This window comes from Amphiprion ocellaris, chromosome 14 (assembly GCF_022539595.1).
Source record: "Amphiprion ocellaris isolate individual 3 ecotype Okinawa chromosome 14, ASM2253959v1, whole genome shotgun sequence".
Taxonomy (NCBI): Eukaryota; Metazoa; Chordata; class Actinopteri; family Pomacentridae; genus Amphiprion; species Amphiprion ocellaris.
The window spans coordinates 41,258-61,094 of NC_072779.1; the positions used below are offsets into that span (position 1 = coordinate 41,258).

The window sequence follows — 19,837 nt, forward strand, 5'->3', positions numbered from 1 at the left end:
ACTGTAAAATGTGCCAGAGCTACCGCTGTCCGGCTCACCTTCCATTCATTTCAATGGGGATTTTTCACACAGTTTTTTACAAATTTTGTAGAATGTACACTACCGTTCAAAAATTTGGGGTCACCCAGACAGTTTCCTGTTCTCCAGTAAAACTCCCACTTTTATTCATGTGCTAACATAACTGCACAAGGGTTTTCTAATCATCAGTGAGCCTTTCAACACCATTAGCTAACACAATGTAGCATTAGAACACAGGAGTGATGGTTGATGGAAATGTTCCTCTGTACCCCTATGGAGATATTCCATTAAAAATCTGCCATTTCCAGCTAGAATGGTCATTTACCACATTAACAATGTCTACACTGGATTTATCATTCATTTCATGTAATCTTCAATGAAAAAAACTGCTTTTCTTTCAGAAATAAGGACATTTCTAAGTGACCCTAAACTTTTGAACGGTAGAGTACGAGTTAAAGTTGCTCTATATTAGTTGCTCTATATTAGCGAAAGTTACTCAGTTGACAGGCACTCTTCATTTTTTAAAAATTACCTCAGAAAGCGTAGAAAGTAAACTTTCACAAAAACATTTCTTCAATATCTATAGTTTATGATCATAAAGTTTCAAACAAATCACAGAATAACATGATCTGACAGAGAATAAGTTAAAACATAGACGATAGATAGATAGATAGATAGATAGATAGATAGATAGATAGATAGATAGATAGATAGATAGATAGATAGATAGATAGATAGATAGATAGATAGATAGATAGATAGATAGATAGATAAACAAAAGATAGAAAGAGAGATAGACTATAGATAGATAGACAGATAGACTATAGATAGACGGATAGATAGAATACAGATAGATAGATAGATAGATAGATAGATAGATAGATAGATAGATAGATAGATAGATAGATAGATAGATAGATAGATAGATAGATAGATAGATAGATAGATTATAGATAGATAGATAGATAGATAGATAGATAGATAGATAGATAGATAGATAGATAGATATAGATAGACAGAGAGATAGATTATAGATAGACTATAGATAGTTAGACTATAGATAGATAGATTAAATTATTACTATAAAGTACTAAAGCAGTATTGCACCAGATTAATGATCAATATTGATTCTGAAACCTTTGGACCGTTTAGTTCTTTGTGTTCTACTAAAACTAGGGCTGGGACTTTCACGCGTTAATTTCGATTAATTAATTACAGCGAAAATAACGCCTTAAAAATAATAGCCCAATTAATTGCACCCTCCTCAGTTCCCTCATTTCTACCACACCAGTAACTCTGATGAACACTCCAGCCCAGTAGGTGGCGGTAATAAACCTAAAGTCTGTTTGTAGCCATGAAGAAGAAGCACAGGAAGCACTGAGTGAAGTCAGGCACTGGTGAACAGTGAAGGAAGACCAGATTGAGTTTGTTGGACAGAAATTTTCCTTTTAAAAATCTTCCCGACAGCAGCTTGGATAAAAGCCTGGTTGTGTGCAAATTGTACAACAAAGAGTTTTCTGATCACTGCAGCACTTCAAGCCGACGGTATCACCTCAATGTAAAACATGTTGCTGTTAGCACCAGAGCTAACGTTAGCTACGAGTCATGCTAACGGCTAACGGTGTAGCCATCCCATAATAGACCACTTTTCTAGACAGTGCTTGAGTTTACAGAAAGTCTTAAAATGTTGAATAAAATCGCTATAATTGCACTTAGATTTGCAGTAATCTGTGAATGTAGCAGACAGATGAAAAATGCAGATAAATAGAAATGAAACATTTTTGTGGTTTAAGTTTTTACTCCATCGAGGCTCTGCCTCCTTGGAGGAGGAATAACCTAAACAACAAAAATATCTCTTTTAATAACTTAATTATAAACTTTTTGTTTATAAAAAATTACATAAATAAAACTTGATATTCCTATAAAAAGAACCATCAAAATTCCACCATTTATCAGACCCAGAAAAGATGAAAACAGAATGAATCTCTGGATTTTCAACTTTCTGAAGCTCCTTGAACTACTTATGCTGATTTTATGTACCATACAGTGGAAAAAACAACTAAATTAAGTTTAAGTTATCAAAATCACTTTTTTCTATGTCCCATTTTCCTTTTTTAAATAAATTTTAAATTATAAACACGTATATGTCTATTCATTGATTCAACTGTCAACCACAATTTTATTTGAATTGAAAAACTTCACTTATTGTGTCAAATATTGCTATTTGACAAAACTGCAATTAATTGTGATTAATTAATTACAAAGCCTATAATTAATTAGATCAATTTTTTGATCGTGTCCCACCACTAAATAAAACTAATACTTGTTTCAAATGTGCTGAAAAATCAATCCTGGCAGTGAGAAGTTCACTTCAACTTCCCAAGAAACAGCAAAGCAAAAGTGTATGAAAACACAGCAAAAAATCTGAACATTTATCTGAACAGGTTTAAAATGTACCTGGCTGCAGCTTCGGTTTCACCTTTTGGAAGTCACGTGGAGGTAAACTCTGGTCTGGATGTGATAAAATGTGTGATGTGACAAAAATAATGTTTATAGGATTTTCCAAGGATGGACTTGTGCTATTTTAGTTTAGTTTGTCCTTGAATTTTGATATTTGACTGCTTTATTCCTCTCGGCTCAGCAAATAAGTTAATAAATGTGTAAATATCAAGAGGAATCAATAAAAGAATAAATTTTAAAAGATAAATCTGTTAAAAAAATAAGGAAATAAATATTTAAATATAAAGAGGAATAAATGAAACCATACATTTAAAAATAAATGTTAAAAATAAGGAAATAAATGTGTAAATATCAAGAGGAATAAATAAAAGAATAAATTTAAAAAAATAAATCTGTTAAAAAATAAGGAAAATAAATGTAAAGAGGAATAAAACAATCTGTTAAAAATAAGGAAATGAATGTTTAAATATAGGAGGAATAAATTTAAAAAACTAATTTAAAAATATTGAAATATAAAGGTTAATTTTGTTTTTTCCATTTTTGTTTTTTTTTTCCAGGTATTGACTACTCACCTGGACAAGGGAAAAGGGAAAAGCAAAGATAAAATTGACCTTTATATTTCCATACTTTTTAATTGATGAATTTAGCTTTTACTTATTCCTCTTTATATTTCCATATTTAATCCCTTATTTTTAAGAGATTTTCTATTCATTCTTGGATTTATTCCTCTTTATATTTCCACATTTAATCCCTTATTTTTAAGAGATTTATTTTTATTTATTCTTGTATTTATTCCTCTTCATATTTACACATTTAATCCCTTATTTTTAAGAGATTTATCTTTTATTTATTCTTGTATTTATTCCTCTTTATACTTACACATTTAATCCCTTATTTTTAACAGATTTATTTTTTATTTATTCTTGTATTTATTCCTCTTTATATTTACATATTTATTTCCTTATTTTTAACAGATTTATCTTTTATTACTCCTGTCACTCATGTGACTCCATACACAACAGCTGAGTATTTAAATTAAAAACTTGCTGTACATCTGTAGAACTGATCCACATGAACTCAGACACCAGTTCAGTTGTTTACTTTCACCGTTCCTGCTGTCTGAGTCGATGTTTTGGAGCTTTTTAACTCTGGCCTACTGAGAGCCGGCACACTGCGATCCGGCATCAGCTCCCTGAACGTGAACTTTGTTCCACAGCATTCTGTAATTGGAGGCAGAACTCTCAGTGAACATGTGAACGGCAGCTTTAGGAGGCCAACCGTCATGTGATTTAACGAAATCCTTAAATATTTGAAATATCTAGGAGCGCTTGCAACGGTCTCGTGCTCGTGACTGTGGACTTTGAAAGAATACTGTGAAGAAATTTAGTCAGATCAGCTTTTCTCTGCATCGTTTGCAATTTAATGAATGTCAACAAGTTCATTAGTTGAACCTAAAATGTCAATTTTGAGTTCAATTAACTGGAATAGCATCGGAATAAATTATGTCATATTACAGGAACATTATAAAATGTTCTGTTAAAAAAAATAGAAAAACAAAAATGTGAAAACATCCCAAAAACATCCTCAGAACATTCAGGAACTTTACTCTGTTCTCTTTGTGAAAAAATCTAGAAGAACGTTCTATAATATGTTCCTTCAACAAAAAGCAAAACATTCCACCTTTGATATATCACATTACATGAATATTAAAGAATGTTTTGTATGAAAAACATTGTCTTCTGAGACCTTGAAAACATCTGGAAAATGTTTTTTGAATGCTGCATTGAGAACATCCCGTTACCTTATAGAAGAAGGTGTTCCCTCAACAAAAAAGTAAAACGTTCCACCTTTAATAGATTACTTTGGAGGAACATTCTAAAAACGTTCAGGATAAAATAAAAACGTTCTGTCATCTGAGGCCTCGTTAACGTCTGGAGAACATTTTTTGAATGTTGGTTGGAGAATTTCCTTCCTTTGTTATCATAGAACATTGTGGAAATGTTCTACAGATTCTATGACGTGCAGAACATTTCAGCCAGAACGTTCCAGTTGTTAAAATATCAAAGTACTGGGACGTCTTTTAAAGAACGTTCTGTCATCTGAGGCCTCGATAACATCTTGAAAGCGTTTTTATAAGGTTTGCAGTGAGAACATCTTTGTTCTCGTTATGGAAACGTCTTCCAGAAGAACGTTCTATAATGTGTTCCTCAACAAAAAGCAAAATGTTCCTCCAGTACATCACATTCCTCTGTGAGAGGAGCAAATTACAACTTGTGTTTCTTGTCCAGTTTCTCTGCTTAGAGACATTTCTGAGACCAGAGAGGAGACTGAAATAGAGCATTTAGTTTATCAATAATTGGTCAACATCAAGACAGATAATCAGAAAAATGCCAAATATCGACCACAATAATGGCCCAGGGCAATAAGCGGTCTATCCCCAGTTTTCAATACTTTTAACTGATGTCCAGCCGTCCTCCTACTTCGTCCCAAGCAGATAAACCTGCTGAACTCAGAGCAAACATCCAGCAGAGCAGCAGCCTGCAGACCGAGGTTACAGTCCAACACGTCAACAGAATCCGGACCTTCAGTCTGAAACCCCTAAAAGTCTCTGCGAAGGTGACCGAGTTCAACCAGCGAGTCCAATGAGTCCAGATTAGAAGATTAATGTCAATTCAATCCTGATGCTTGAGCAACTCTGTCACCTACAAATGACAGTTCCACCTTTCTTCACTTTTAATCTTCCTTCTTCTTAAAGTTAGCTGTTGTGGAACATAACATAGGACAGTATTTCCTTGTCACTATGACACCATGAACCAGCCTGAAGACCCTGAAGCCCAACACTGGCATTCTGTATCATCACCTTCTGAGGGTGTTAGCATGTGTTAGAAATTGCTACAGGCTTATGTTTTTAATAAGAACTTAAAGTTGGGGAAATATCTGGTTCTAGGTCTGCAGAATGCTTAACTAACTTAGTTTTTCTCCTGTTTGCTGCAGCAGCATGAGGTTTATTACAAGAACGATGAGAAAATATTAAAGCTGCAAACTGTAAAGATCAAAACAATGAGCTAAAAGACACTCTGAGTTTAGTGGATCATTTCCTTGTGGGTTTAGTTTGTCATTTCCATCACGTTACTCACAGTATTTTACACCCTTTCATGTTGTAAAAATATGGACAAGTGCAGCTTTAATTTAAGCAACTCAGACAAGTTCTACAGCTGCTCACTTGAACCAGAGCTGAAATCAAATCAAATCCTGAAGGCTGCAGTTCAGGACATAAACTATATATTTACAGATTCATGCCAGAGTTTCTCATGCGTTAAAGCTCCGTCACTTCTTTTGATCCAGCGGAGTTTTTATAGCTGGTTATATTTTGCACATTTTCTTGTTTTTAAGTCACCTTTCAGTCTTTGTAGCTACAGCTCACTTATATGAAGACACAGAAAGGGTTAAAGATGCGGGAAGAGGGTGGGCATTAGAGCGAGCGAGGGGGTAAATAACTGGAGGGGGTAAATAACTGGAGGCAGTCGGTCCTGAGCAAAGACTGAAAGAGGATCTAACCCTGAAATCTGCTGTTACCTGAAGCTTCACCATGTACGTGGACAATCTATCGATATTCTGACTTCCAAGAAGCGCTGATCTGAGCTTCATTAATGTTGTCTGGGATGTTGGCTGAGTCTGTTATTTTCAATTTAGTTTATCTGACAGGAGGTTAAAGGAGAACTAAAACCAGGAGATGAAGCTTCTAAAAGCTTTCAGCTGTAAAATCTGGATCCGCAGCAATTCAATGTTTGACTGAAACATATATTACAGGCAGATATTTGCTTTTATTGTCACCGTTTATAGCATTTTGAAAGATTACAACATCCACCATTTTTAAATATATTTTTTCTTCCTGCCACATTTTCACCATTTTTTTCCACAGGATATTTTTGACGTGAAGCTTTAAGCCTGGAAAATCTTTTGTTTCCATCTACATCTGCAAGCATCTCTGAAAGACTCCATGTTTATGTCTGCATTACGGCATCTTGTGCATAATTTGACATCTTATTACTAAATTCAGTCACAAACATAGTAATAATTGCATAGTATATGGTAATACATTATTATACTCTGTTTAACATTTGATTTTGTTGGAAACCCTGGATTTGGATGAAAATTTATGATAGCGTTCTGATCAGTTCACACAAAGAGCTAACTTTTACTTTTAGTTATTCTTCAGAAGTGGTTAATTGATTTGTAAAAGGAATTTTTAGTGGCTACAAGTACTCTATTGTGTGACTACGTCCGTTTCTGTTCTTCTGTATCTCCTTGGTGATTCTTTTATTCATCCTTTTCTTTATCTTTCAACACATTTGCAGCCAGAAGCCTCAAGAATCCACCTTCAGCTCACAGATCCTGCAGTTCCTCAGCCAGGACTGCTGCTGTCTAGGTCTCCAGACTTAGAGACAGATTTTACGGCAGCCACCGCTTCATTAAGGTTAGTTGGTTCATTTGCACTTTGTTCTCATCTGACTTGCATGTCTTTAACACAGGATCTCTGCCTTCCTTTGCTGGAGAACTGATGAACTTACATGCAGCTGCAACTTTAAAGGTCCCACTGACCTTTTTTAGCAAATTAATTAAAGTCTCACGTGTTACTTTTAATTTTTTCAGCTCAAAACACAGCAAAGACAGTTGTTTTCTCCATGACTTTATAACTCCTGGTTGAAATGTTTTTTTCAGCATCTGTAGCTTTAAATACAGCTGAACTGCTGCGGTCTCCACCCACTTCAGGAAGAAGACTCTCTCTGAGTCTGTCATTAGCGACTTGGTTAAAACCAGCTAACACCAACACAAATGAGTTTTGGTTGAAATGGATTCAATAATCCAACCAAGTAAAATAATAAGTGTTTTGGATGTAATAAACCTTCAACGCCATAAATTGGGGCAAAGGAAGTAGTTTTTTGGATGGACAAACCTTAAAAGACAAAATCTGTTAAACATGCAGTAGTATTTTGCATAGAATAAACCTCCAAAATCATAAATTCTTAAATAGGAAGTAGTACTTTGCATGGAAGAAATATTTAAAACTATTAATTGTTAAATAGAAATGAGGCATAATTGGCGACATGACATCACAGTAATCCACCCAGTCCTTGTTTACTGGTTTGCAGTTAAAGTTCCACAGGTTTGACCTGGGGACATCAGCTAAAGCTAATTTTAGCTGCATTAGCTGCGCAACATGCCAGAAATTGCTTGAGGTTTGATGATTTGAGATGGTAGACTGTTTTTATCCTGCCATCATTTCAGATTTTTGGGGTTCTTTGTGGAGTCAGTGAGCTCACTGATCTCACCTGAAACTGTTTCGTATCACCTAAGGCTTCAATAATGTGAACTGCTGTGTCTCAGTACCTCCGTATCTCCTGTATTCCAGCAGCAGGATGGAGGGCAGCAGTAAGACGGAGAACAAGCATCCCGGCCAGGGTTTCGTGTCGGAAACATCAGGACAGACGGACTCTTTCCTCACCGCCGCACGACTGCTGCGAGGAGGTTGGCTGGAGGAAGAGATGACAACAAGGAAGCCATTTTCAAATGGGGAAGAGTGTCAACAATCTCCTTCCAGTTCAGACAGAATTCAGGTTCTACATGGAGCCAAGCTTTGCCTCAAGGGCCTCCAGACCAGGAGGGTTCTAGTCCTGAGCAGCAGGAAGACTGAAGAGAGAGAGACAGGCTCTGAAACAAAGACAGACGAAGCAAAGCAGATGGCTGAAGGAACAGAAAGACAGAGAGAAAGACAGACGGTGAAGGTCTGGACGTCCGGCTGTCGCATGACATGCAGACAGTCCAGAAGATTTAAGGCTCCAATACTACCAGCAATTGCTGAGATATAAGCTGTTTTTTTTTTTAACTATGGTTAAATGTACAGTTGTGTGGTGGAACGTGTGAATTTTGCTCAATAAAATGCAAATATGTGGAAATGTAACCGTGCCTTAGTGTCCAGTTCTTGTAAATAAAACTGAAGAGCAGGAAAATCAGTGGGGAAACTAAATGTTCAATCTTTGTTCAGGACATGGTTTTATTTTACCAAATAGAGTAAACTATGGACAGAAATACATGCCATTTATATTGGAATCTGAATACTAAAAGAGCAGTCCAGAGAAACTAAATGTAGCCGGATTATCCAAACAAAGCACACAATCCTCATCCTTGATGATTTATAGAATAAAGTTGCTCATATTTACTCCTAAGCTTCTTAAACCTAAATGATGCTGAGTCATAAACCCAGCAGATAACTATTGGGAAGGACATTGCTCTGCAGTAAATCATTGGTTTTAATCAGCATGAGTCACTAAAAAACTGTCTGACATCCTGTCAGGTCACAGTTTAAATCATTAATAGAAGAAAATACTATTTAAAGTGTTTATTTTCTACCTTTTTGATACATTTTGTTTGTAATAACATTTCAATATCATTCACAAAGGGCTTAAATACATGTATGAAACTTCTTGATTCAGTAGGAATGGAAGTTATGAAGATAAAAAAAACCAGCACAAAACTTCAAAACTTCATTTCAACAGACTAGAAAAGTAGACAGATAAACAGCGACATCTGCTGGCTCTGAGTGTACAGAACAATTGAGCATGTGGTCAATTAAGTTAGAATTACGCATTTTCAGCATTACAGTTGTATTTCTTCAGCAACAGTGCCACCTACTGGACTGCATGATTCCAGTTTTTAACCAAATAATGCAACAATTGTGCCAATTACACAATATGCCCAATGTGCAGACATTAGTAGCCAAGAAAGATAGTATTTTGGTGGAATAAACCTTTAAAACCATTAATTGTTAAACAGAAAGTTGTATTTAGGATGGAATTAACTTTTGATACCATAAATTGTTGAACAGAGTGTTTTGATGGAAGAAACCTTCATAATTAGAAATTGTTCAAAAAAAACTTGCATTTTGGATGGAATTAACATTCAAAATCCTGAATGATTAAATAGAAAGTAGCATTTTGAATAAAATAAACATTTCAAACCATTAATCGTTGGAAAGCTGTATTTTACATGAAACAAATCTTTTAAAATCTTAAATTGTTAGAAAGTACTGAACGGAATCGCCTTGTACAACAATACCTAGAATGAAAAGCAGTATTTTGATATAATTAACCTTTAAAACTATAAGTTATGGAACAAGAAGTTGTATTTTGCATAGAAGAAACATTTAAAACCATAAATTGTTTAACAAAGTTCTATTTTGATAGAATAAACCTTTAAAACCATAAGTTGTTTAACACAGTATTTTCCAAACAAAACTTCAAAGTCATAAATTGTTATATAAAGTCATATTTTAGATGGAAGAAACATTTAAAACCATTAACTGTTAAACAGAAAGTTGTATTTTGGATGGAATTAACGTTTAATACCATAAGTTGTTGAACAGAAAGCAGTATTGGTGGGTTAAAATTCCATCTTGGCACACTAAAATACACATAATATCCAATCCAATAATAATACTAATAATAATAAAAACTTCCATATTGGTGTTAGAAAGTTGACTACAAACCATGGTTAATCTCCCCCCAGCACCCAGAAGTACCAGAACAAAAAGAAGTTACTGAAAACTGTTTTTATTTGTCAAAAAAAGCTCCTTTACAGCACCAAGATTTTCAACCTGTAAAGTCAGCAAACATGTAAAATACAACCCTTACAATACATTAGAATCAAAACGGGTACCAAAAAGTACAGTAAAAATTACACTTCCAGTGGAAATGTGGAAGGAAGGAAAAAAAACATCAAAGGGAAAAGTAAAACCTAAAAATGAAAGAATTAAAAGAAAATAAAGAAAAAAAAACACATGGAAAAGTTATATTTCAGATGTTTTCTGTACAAATGGTCTTCTGTCATAAAAGAGGTCGGTCCGTCCAGCCGTCTGTCTCACTGGAGTCCTGAGGAGGGAAACGTTAAAATGATTTCTGGACTGAACGGGACCAAACTTCAGGGTTAAAATGCTGAATATAAACCGTCTGCAGCATCTCTGCAGCTAAAAATCAACTAAATGCTAAATAAAACTTGTGCATAAAACAGCAAATTATCTGCAGTCAAACCTTGCAGTATTTCACTAACTTTGCCTGTTCATTTATTATTACCCAAGTTTCATATTTGTGCGTCTACGTTACAGATTGACTGATATGGATTTTCCAGGACTGATAGATTCCTGGTAATCGAGACATACGGATAGTTGACGAATATTTGGGACGGACACACATTTCATGTAATGTTTTAAAGCATGTTAAAGCAGAGAACCAGTCAGCCATAACGAGGATTCTTCATTAATAAGGGTGACTTTAACTGAATATGTAAAATAGAAACAGGAGTCATTAAATTATCTGCTCTGTTTATGTTGGATCCACTGAAATATATTCTGATCACTTATCTCCCACTAAGGTCCAGATCTTAAAGCTTTACTAGTTGTTGTTTTCTAGCTGCCTTCTAATTTAGCCGCTAGCTGTTAGCTTAGCCTTAGCAGCGAGCCATTAGCATAGCATTAGCCACACAGAGAGAAATTAATTTTCTGGTTTGTGGAAACAACTTGTTTGTTTGGTTTTCACTCAAGAGACATTTCTGAGACCTCAGATATATGAAGCTGCATCAGGTCTGAAGTAAGGCATTAATTTACAAATGAGCGGCCAAAAAACATCGAGACAATCAAGAAAACGGCAAATATCAGCCGGATGATCGGTCGGATAATAGTCGGTTGGACGACAGTCAGTCGGACAACAATCCTCCATCTTTGCCTACTTGTTTTATTTCTTTCTGGGCTCAACAGTAAATGAGGCGTAACACCTCAACGTGTTCAGAGTTTAAATAAAGGTTTATAGCCTGTATGGGGAGTTTACCTAGTACTAATCAGTGATCATCAGTAGGGCTTGTAGCTGCTCTGGTGTCCTCCCCGTCTGGGGGTTTTGCCATAGCTGGCGTTGCCCTGGTCTGTGGAGGAGAAAGAACAGACGGGTCAGAAACAGGCGTATTTCCATTCAGTATACAGTTTTTTTTTTTGTTTTTTTTTTTGTAATTTAATCAACATTTATTCTCTGATTAAAAAGATAAATGGGGGGGGGCTGAAATCACAGCGATGTGTAGAGTTTGGGTAGAATTTGAGCATGTCAGAAAGCAGCGAGTCTCAAGCCTGAGTCTACATTTTACTTATAGTTAGAACTGTGTCATAATTTAATAGTAATTGACAACAGATGTTTTTCATATTCTATATATTTTTACGGCCTGTTTTTATGAACGTGTTGGTCTTCCTAACGTGAGGTCGGGCCAGAAGCCGTTAATGCCACAGATGTCTCTGTCATGGTGGCCGCTGGTTAAAACACCACAACGCTACGATCAGCAGTCCTGCAGCTGAAATATAATCCTTTCTGTACACGCCTTTCATTTTCTGCCTATTCACTTGATATATATGTATTTTTTTAAGGTATTTTTGGTCCTTGTTGGCTTCATCTGATGGGTAAGTGGAGTCAGACAGGAAATTAGGGAGAATAATGGGGAGGACCTGCAGTAAAGGAGCTGGAATCCAACCCGGTCACTGGTCGCCCATCAGTTAATAGATTTTTAACGGTTAAATTATTACCAGCAATTATTCGATTAATTGATAATCATTAATGTGCCAAACGTGGAAATAGTTATTACTATTATTATTCATGTACAAATCTTGTTCCTGCAGACTCCTTTGTTCTTGTGGAATGGAGAACCAGAACCTCGAAGCTAAAAACTGCATCTGAAAACATGTCTAATTTACAGTTCAGTGGTGCTGTAATAGATAATTATACTATGAAATGTTCCGTTAAACAATAAACAGCAGCAAAAACTTTCCAAATTAGTGACATTTAGAGGTGCTTTAAAGCATCTTTAGTAGGGCTGCAACAACGAATCGATAAAATCGATAATAATCGATTATTAAAAGCGTTGGCAACGAATTTCATTATCGATTCGTTGTGTCGCGCGATTCGTGCGCCACTCGCCATGTCGCGGAGTGTCTACTTCACCTGCAGAGCTTTGTCAATGCTGGCTGACTGAAATAAAGTTTTTTTTTTTTTTAAATAACTCCACCTGTAGAGCGAGTTGAACAGAGCGAGGTGGCGGCAAAGCGAAAGTAAATTCAGAGTAATTTCAACCAAACATGACCGACACGGAGAAAACAGTCAGACCGAAATCCTCAAAACTGTGGCAGCATTTCACGCTTCACAAAACAACAAACATGCAAGCTTTACAAAAGTGATATGATGTACGGGAGCACCACGATGATGATGCAGCACCTGAAACGGAAACACGTTGGAGTCGCCGATGACAGCTCAACAGCAGGTAAGTCACTACAGTATCCTACGTTTGTTCCGTTTTACAGTGAGGAAACGTAACGTTAGTCTCTCTGGTAGCTCTCCCGATGCTAGTGTTTGTTAGCTGATTAATGACAGTGACAGGACACGTGTGTGCACACGCGTGTGTGAAACTTTTTATTTCACTTTAATCAGCTTAAGCAGGGTTTGAATATGCTTTATAAATAAACGTAACTTGCCCACAATGGTGATAATAATTTAGAGATTAAGCTTCAAGTTTTAATTTTCTCACAAAGTGAGTGAAGACACTGGTCTGTGTTGGAGAGAGGCAGGATGAACTGCATTTAGACCAAACAGGGGTTAAAGTAACTTATTTAGTATGTAGTATTTTTTATGGTGCTTGTCCTATCTATCTATCTATCTATCTATCTATCTATCTATCTATCTATCTATCTATCTATCTATCTATCTATCTATCTATCTATCTATCTGTGTGTGTGTGTGCGTGCATACTTTGTGTTTTGCTCTTTGGACTACTTACTTGCCTTAACCTAATACTGCAAATAAAACAAGATGATTACGGAGTTGTTGTAAATTGTGCTATAATACATACTCAAACTATACTATCTTTCTCATTTCATGAACAGCAAACAATGACAGGCTTCATGATGAGCAAGACATCATGTCCACCACAGCAAGCATCTGTCCTGACTGACAGCATTCTCAACATGATGGTCACTGACATGAGGCTTCTGTCAATGGTTGAAGACGAAGGCTTCGCTTCAATGATCTTATTTGCTCTGTCAGTCCAAATCTTCTCTTTCTGAATAAAGCGGCGGAAATTAAAAATGTGTTGTTTTTTTATCCGATTCATCGATTAATCGAAAAAAATAATCGGCCGATTAATCGATTATTAAAATAATCGTTAGTTGCAGCCCTAATCTTTAGTTCCAACTCTGGCAAAAAATAGCAAAAAAAGTGTGCCTCAGTGTTTAATTCATCCCTGTAGTGGTTAAATTATTAACCCTTTAGGCGCCACAGTTTTTTCAATAAAATATTCAGTTTTGATATCACTTCTTCCAAAGGTTGTAACTTGAAAATGATTAGAGATAAAGGCATACTGTAAATGAGTAAAATCATCAGTATGACCCAAAGTTTGTGATGGGAGTAAATTCACTCATCTAATTTGCATATTATGACATCCCCAGGTGGCGGACATATGGATTACATAACTTTTACAGATGTTTATCGATCAAGATGGCATTGCTTGGCTCAGAATTTGTCAGATTCCCGTCTCCACGATACTCAATGGGCTCATCAAAATGTCTGATCCACTTGTGATACTGTTCCTCATCTCTCAAGCAAACCCAGCCATCACCACCGTCATTTACGGCAGGGCCGTGAACGCCACTGCGGCCTCCGCCGCTATTATCAGTGCATTTTCTCCCGCGTCTGCCGCTATTTCCGTGGTTTTTTGCATCCCCGCTACCCACCTCACTATTAGCAGTGTTTTGACCACCCCTGCTACACCCACCACGTCCCCTCCTGCCACCCCTGCTACACCCACCACGCCACCCATGTCATGGAGCATGGACTCGCTGCCGTTACGCACAGACGCAGCGTCACTTTCTGTCTCACTGGACGACTGAACATGTTCATCAGAGGGTGAATATCCCTCTTCAGAATCTGAGTCAGCCATTACTTGACGAAGTACTTTGTCAACAGTGAACAGACCTCTCGGCTTGGTGACTTTTCTCTCGCTGTCGTGCGCTCTGCTGCGCTCCGACTGCGACCCTTGTCTCCTCGACCGGGACGCGGTTTTCAAACTCTATAAACTCCAAAACTTTGAATGAAAACACGCCCACAAATGACGCTCAGATTGAAGTTCCAGATGTCCGCCATCTCCTGGTGTAAAGTAGTAACTACATGAGGCACAATATTTGCAGCTATGGCTTGTTATGTTAAGCAATGATGCTTGTCGCAATATTGCGACTTTGGCGCTTAAAGGGTTAAATCTTCTATTGTACTCACATTAAAAACAAATATAATTTTTGTTGTAAAGAATAAAAACATTCGCTGTTGTCATCAGTTTATGAACCTGTAGCTTCAGTAGGAATCAGTGAACACTGAGTCCTGTAACTATTATCAAGAACTGGGCATTATGGGATGTTGGTGCTTACTGTAATCATAGCCGGGGCCGTATCCATAGTAACCAGAGGAGTAGTCGTAGTTGCCATAGCCGCTGTATCCGCCGTAGCCGTAGCCCTGGTTACCGTAGCCCTGGTTCCAGTAGTTTCCATAGCCCTGGTTCCAGCCCTGGCTCTGACCTGAGAGTTCACACAAATACTTAAAAATATGTTTTCTGTTAAAACACTGAAGTCTCATCTTCAGGTAAAACTGCACTAACCAGAAAAAAATGTTCATTAAAGGAGTCAGTCAACGGCTGAATGCAGAAATCAGATTTTAAAAGATTCTCAGATGTGGAAAAAATGTGGAAATTAACTTCTGATTCCAGAGAAAACACTAGGACTGTTACATACTTAGTTAAATGTTTATCCAACTGACAGAGGAATAAATAAAAGTCCCCAGCTTCATACAGAACTACAAACTCTTTCACATTCTATCTTTAGTTTCAGCTCAGGATTTTAGGATTGGCAGTGACTCACCTTTACCTGTGCAAACAAAAACCTGTCCAAAAAGATGAATGTATTCTGAAGGATAGCTCCATCTTTACCTCCACGGCCTCGGCCTCCCCGGCCTCCATAGCCGCCTCCACGTCCCGCTCCGTACTGCTGCTGCTGGTAGACCTCCTTCGGCTGGGCGATCTTCAGCTCACACTGAGGAGGAGATTCAGATTCACTTTATTGTCATAGCAACAAGTGCATCGAAAGGTAAGGAGATGAACTCGTTAAGCCTCTCAGGCCCAGCAGAAGTAAGAACAAAAGATTCTGCTGCAGTGTAAAAATGCTCTCAAAATCGCACTGAAAAACTTCAGCAGCAGAGCCTCAAAATATAGTGAGCCTTCCTGCACAGAAAGTTCACATTTGACAAACTTCCCTTGACTCTAGAACCAAAGATTCTTATTAAAGATCTAAGCTGTGATGCTAACTTCACCCACAGACAGACGAAGAGCATCAAACTACAGGCAGCTGAGACCAAAACCTACAAAACCTCCAGTTCGTGGACGACACCAACCCACTGATTCTTTGGGTACGTACCCTGGAACCTTGGATGTTGTGGTATTTCTTCTCCAGACACTTCTTGACGCTGGCTTCGTCTTTGTATGTGATGAAGATGAAACCCCTCCTTTTCTTTGATTTGGGGTCGATAGGGAGCTCGATGGTTTCAATCTGGAGAGACAAGGTGGAAAATGGAGCCACTGTTGTCCAACTTTTACATGTAGACATTTGGCACCACTAAGGAACCCGTCTGAATGTCTTCTGTAAACTCTTTTCCAGTCTTTGAATCCTAAACCACCCTTATTATCAGCTTTAATAAACTCTGGATTATTACCCTTCATCCTGCTGTGTGTTAAATGTGTGTTTAATCTACAGGGAGAAGTGGGGTTCTGCTGCGGGCTCTATTATGTGAAATTATTTAAAACTGACCTCTCCAAAGGCGCCGAAATATTCCCTGATGGTTTCCTCAGTAGCTTCAGGAATCAAACCGCCGACAAAGATCTTCTTGACGGGCTCCTTTTTCATGGCCATCGCCCTTTTGGGGTCAATCTGACGTCCGTCCAGTCTGTGTTCCTTCTGCTCCAGCACCTACAGACACGTATGTAAAGATTAACACGGCTCGGTCATGTCACAGAAACGTCTGATTCAACAGAAGACCAACACAAGTACTGTTTAGGAGCTGTGTGGCTGCAAAAGCTGGATGTAGACACAGTTCCCTCTGTTTCTGTGACACATGCTTAAACGAAAAACACCAAACAGTTGATGATGTAACTACAAAACTACACGTGAAGCATCAGTCGGTTATTCAGACTCACTTTGTCCACGCTGCTGGCGTCTTTGAAGAGAACGAAGCCGAAGCCTCGGGACCGGCCGGTGTTGGAGTCCATCTTGATGGTGCAGTCTGACACCTCCCCAAACTTACTGAAGTAATCCTTCAGGTCCTTTTTACTCGTGTCCCAGCTGAGGCCGCCCACAAACATTTTACTGCAAACACAACAATCATTTCAACATCATTCACAGTATTACCTTTACAAATAGTTCATGCCAGAATTTTCAGGTCCAGTGTTTCAGTTTCACTGGAAACTTTTCAGTCTCCAGCTGCAGAATGTTCATTATCATATTTAAATATTACTTTACTACTTAAGAATCACTGAATATTTAATTTATGATGCGTAATATTTGAAATCCATGTGCAACGTTTCATTATCACGTGAAATTCAATACTTCAGAATCATTCTCAGAGTTAGTTTTATAGCAGCTTACACATTTTTACATCTTTCTTCTATCTTATTGTTCTTCTATTCTGCCCATTTCTGTTTTCTGACCAATATCGGACCCTAGACTTACTTCCTGGATAAATAAATGTCCATCTTATTCCTGATATTGTTGAACTAGAGTACATAGAACACAAAGCTGATATCGCTGTTTACATTTCTGTTCATCACCCAAATCTTTGCCGTCCTTCTACAATGTTCTGACATTATTTAATCATCGTTTATTTCTAGATGTACATTTCTAGAGAGGGTTCGGGTTTTTCAAACCAAACACTCACCCAGCGTCCTCCTCTCCTTTACTGGCGTCGATCTTGCCTCCGTCTGTGCCGTTGTCCTGGCCTTCGTCCTGGACTTCATCTCCACCCATCAGCTCCTGCTCGGCTCCGTTCTGGTCCTCCTCACCCTCGTTGCCGTTCTGCTCCAACGTCTCCATCAGCAGATTCTCAGCGTCTGCCATTCTGACGATGGGTTTTTCAAGAGACTGAGGAGAGACGAGACAAACTTTAGTGCATCCTAAAGATAAGTGAAACACCATTCTTAGAAATGCAAACATTGTGGGCAAAGGATCAACTTGTTCTATGATTTCCAGTCATTTAAATCGACTGGCTGCTGTATTTTTTATCCTATTTTCACTACAACAAACACATTTTTTAATAGGTGTGACTGAACTTTAGTGAATGTTCAGGAATGGTACCTGAGCTCTGAAACTACACTTAACCTCAAAATACAAGAAGTTTTAGTACCAAACTTGATTTTAAATTTATGACATAAAGACAATAAATACAATAACCCCCTTATTAATAACAAAACAGGAATATCTGCAGTATTACGGCAGCAAAGGGAATCAATCAGTGGGAAAAAAAAGACTTTAACAAGAAATATATGAAGGGCTGTTGATTGTGTACATATTGTTCCATTTTAAACACTGACAAGTACAGAGCTGTTTTAAAACTGGTTAATAAATAAAGTTGCAGGTCAATAGACAGAACTAGTGGTGTTGATGGTTCCCAGCTAAATGTAAAATTCATAAAAATATTAAGCAAAAGACATACAATGAACCCTGGGTTTTAGTGGCTCCTGGTCAGCAAAGGGTAAAATAAATATATAAATAAAAGGTCATCCAAGCTTTAGATTAAGCAGTTTTGAGGAATGCAGAAACAGCCACGCAATCTAATTAAATCAGATTTTTTACGACTGTTTTGAGTAAAAATGTGGGAAACTACAAACAGGCCGGATGGATGCTAAAATCTGTTTAGCTGTGAAGCATTGTGGAGTTTAACACCAGCAGATAATGAAGCTGATTGTTAACAAAAAGAAACAAACCGGCGTGGAACTCCGTGTTTTAACGGCGTGGATCTCCATGTTTTAACGGCGTAGGTTCTCTTCGTTAACGGAGCGTTCAAGCAAACCGCGCTTTGCTCCGTTAGCGCTCGAGGCTAGGCCCGGCTAACAGCTAGCTCTCCCCGGCTAACGGCTAGCTCTCCCCGGCTAACGGCTAGCTCTCCCCGGCTAACGGCTAGCTCCCCAAGGCTAGCAGCTAGCTCCCCAAGGCTAGCAGCTAGCTCCCCAAGGCTAGCAGCTAGCTATTCCCGCTATTCATCATAAATAAAGAATACCGTAAAATCACATCAGGCGCAAGAGAAATAGTCTGAATGAACTCCTCTCAAAGCAGAAGGCATAACTTCCTCCTGAAAATGCCGCTAAAGCAGCGCTCCATTCAGAGGAATAACCGCACAATAGCACCGCTGCCGTTAACGGCCCGCTAGCTGCACGAAGCCGCTAAAAACACAGATAAAAACATTAAAACGGAGGAAAAGCACAATGAAAAGACCCTCCGTTTAAAGCTACATTTACTCTCGTATATTTCATTTTAAGGATAACGGAATCCAGGCGTTCTTACTTTGAGGAGAAACTCCGGGACGCGCTGCTCAAAATGGACTCCAAATTCACCGCTAACTCGTGGCAACATATATACGACCGGATGTGACCCAGCAAAGGGGGGACTTTGTAAAGACAGCGTCTGTGATTGGACAAGAGGGCCAGAAGTACGTTTAAACGCGCTCTGTGATTGGCTGAATGCGCGGACGCTGCGACAAAAGGCAAATCCAGCCGCTAAACGTCCTTCCTGCTTCCTTTCGGCTGGTTTATAGAGGGTTAGGGTTAGTCCTAACTGCTGTTTAAATCTGTTCTGATCTATAGAGGGTTGGGGTTAATGATAGCTGATCGAGGCTTTGTTGAAGCTTCGACACTTCATTCAAAACATGGTTCATTACTCGAGGCCTCAATGACACACACAGCTCGAGTAGGACATCTAGTGGTCAATAAAATGAAGTGCAATCAAGACGTGGTCGGTTCATGGATTGTTTTGGATTTGATTCGCCATGCACACATTCCTCTTTGACTACACTAGATGATTGTATGGTTTCTAGTGGACACAAAAATAACATTACTAGTAATAATAATGACAATAACTATTGAGGAGCACGTTTCTTATTTGCCATGTTTGTCTGTAACCCTATATACTCTTCACTTATATTCTGTGTTATGAAACATTTAAACGGTGCTGCTCCATTCATGAGATGCTCTA

The 19,837-nt window shown here is 38.0% G+C and overlaps 1 protein-coding gene and 1 long non-coding RNA gene across 2 annotated transcripts; one reads left to right on the plus strand and one right to left on the minus strand.

The window, feature by feature from the left end:
- Positions 1-5,997: 5,997 nt before the first annotated feature.
- LOC118469264 (uncharacterized) lies at positions 5,998-8,440 on the plus strand. The gene is made up of 3 exons (XR_004846126.2): positions 5,998-6,069; positions 6,837-6,955; positions 7,892-8,440. It is a non-coding gene; the product is annotated as an uncharacterized LOC118469264 (long non-coding RNA).
- Positions 8,441-10,072: 1,632 nt separating this feature from the next.
- LOC111585923 (heterogeneous nuclear ribonucleoprotein A/B-like) lies at positions 10,073-19,272 on the minus strand. Its single transcript, XM_023295567.3, has 9 exons — positions 19,151-19,272; positions 17,529-17,731; positions 16,792-16,960; positions 16,406-16,564; positions 16,016-16,147; positions 15,532-15,634; positions 14,978-15,124; positions 11,358-11,448; positions 10,073-10,406 (listed from the first exon to the last, which is right to left on the minus strand). The coding sequence occupies exons 1-8, from the start codon at positions 19,217-19,219 to the stop codon at positions 11,378-11,380; spliced, it is 1,053 nt and encodes a 350-aa protein (XP_023151335.1). The 5' UTR covers positions 19,220-19,272; the 3' UTR covers positions 10,073-10,406; positions 11,358-11,377.
- Between the last annotated feature and the right edge of the window lie 565 nt (positions 19,273-19,837).

Excerpts from the sequence above, each read along its gene's own strand:
- LOC111585923 (XM_023295567.3), bottom strand. The coding sequence starts at position 19,219 with ATGTTGCCACGAGTTAGCGGTGAATTTGGAGTCCATTTTGAGCAGCGC. Across the intron at positions 16,148-16,405 it reads ATTTCGGCGCCTTTGGAGAG|ATTGAAACCATCGAGCTCCC; the intron begins GTCAGTTTTAAA and ends TTGTCTCTCCAG. Across the intron at positions 15,125-15,531 it reads GGGAGGCCGAGGCCGTGGAG|GTCAGAGCCAGGGCTGGAAC; the intron begins GTAAAGATGGAG and ends GTGAACTCTCAG.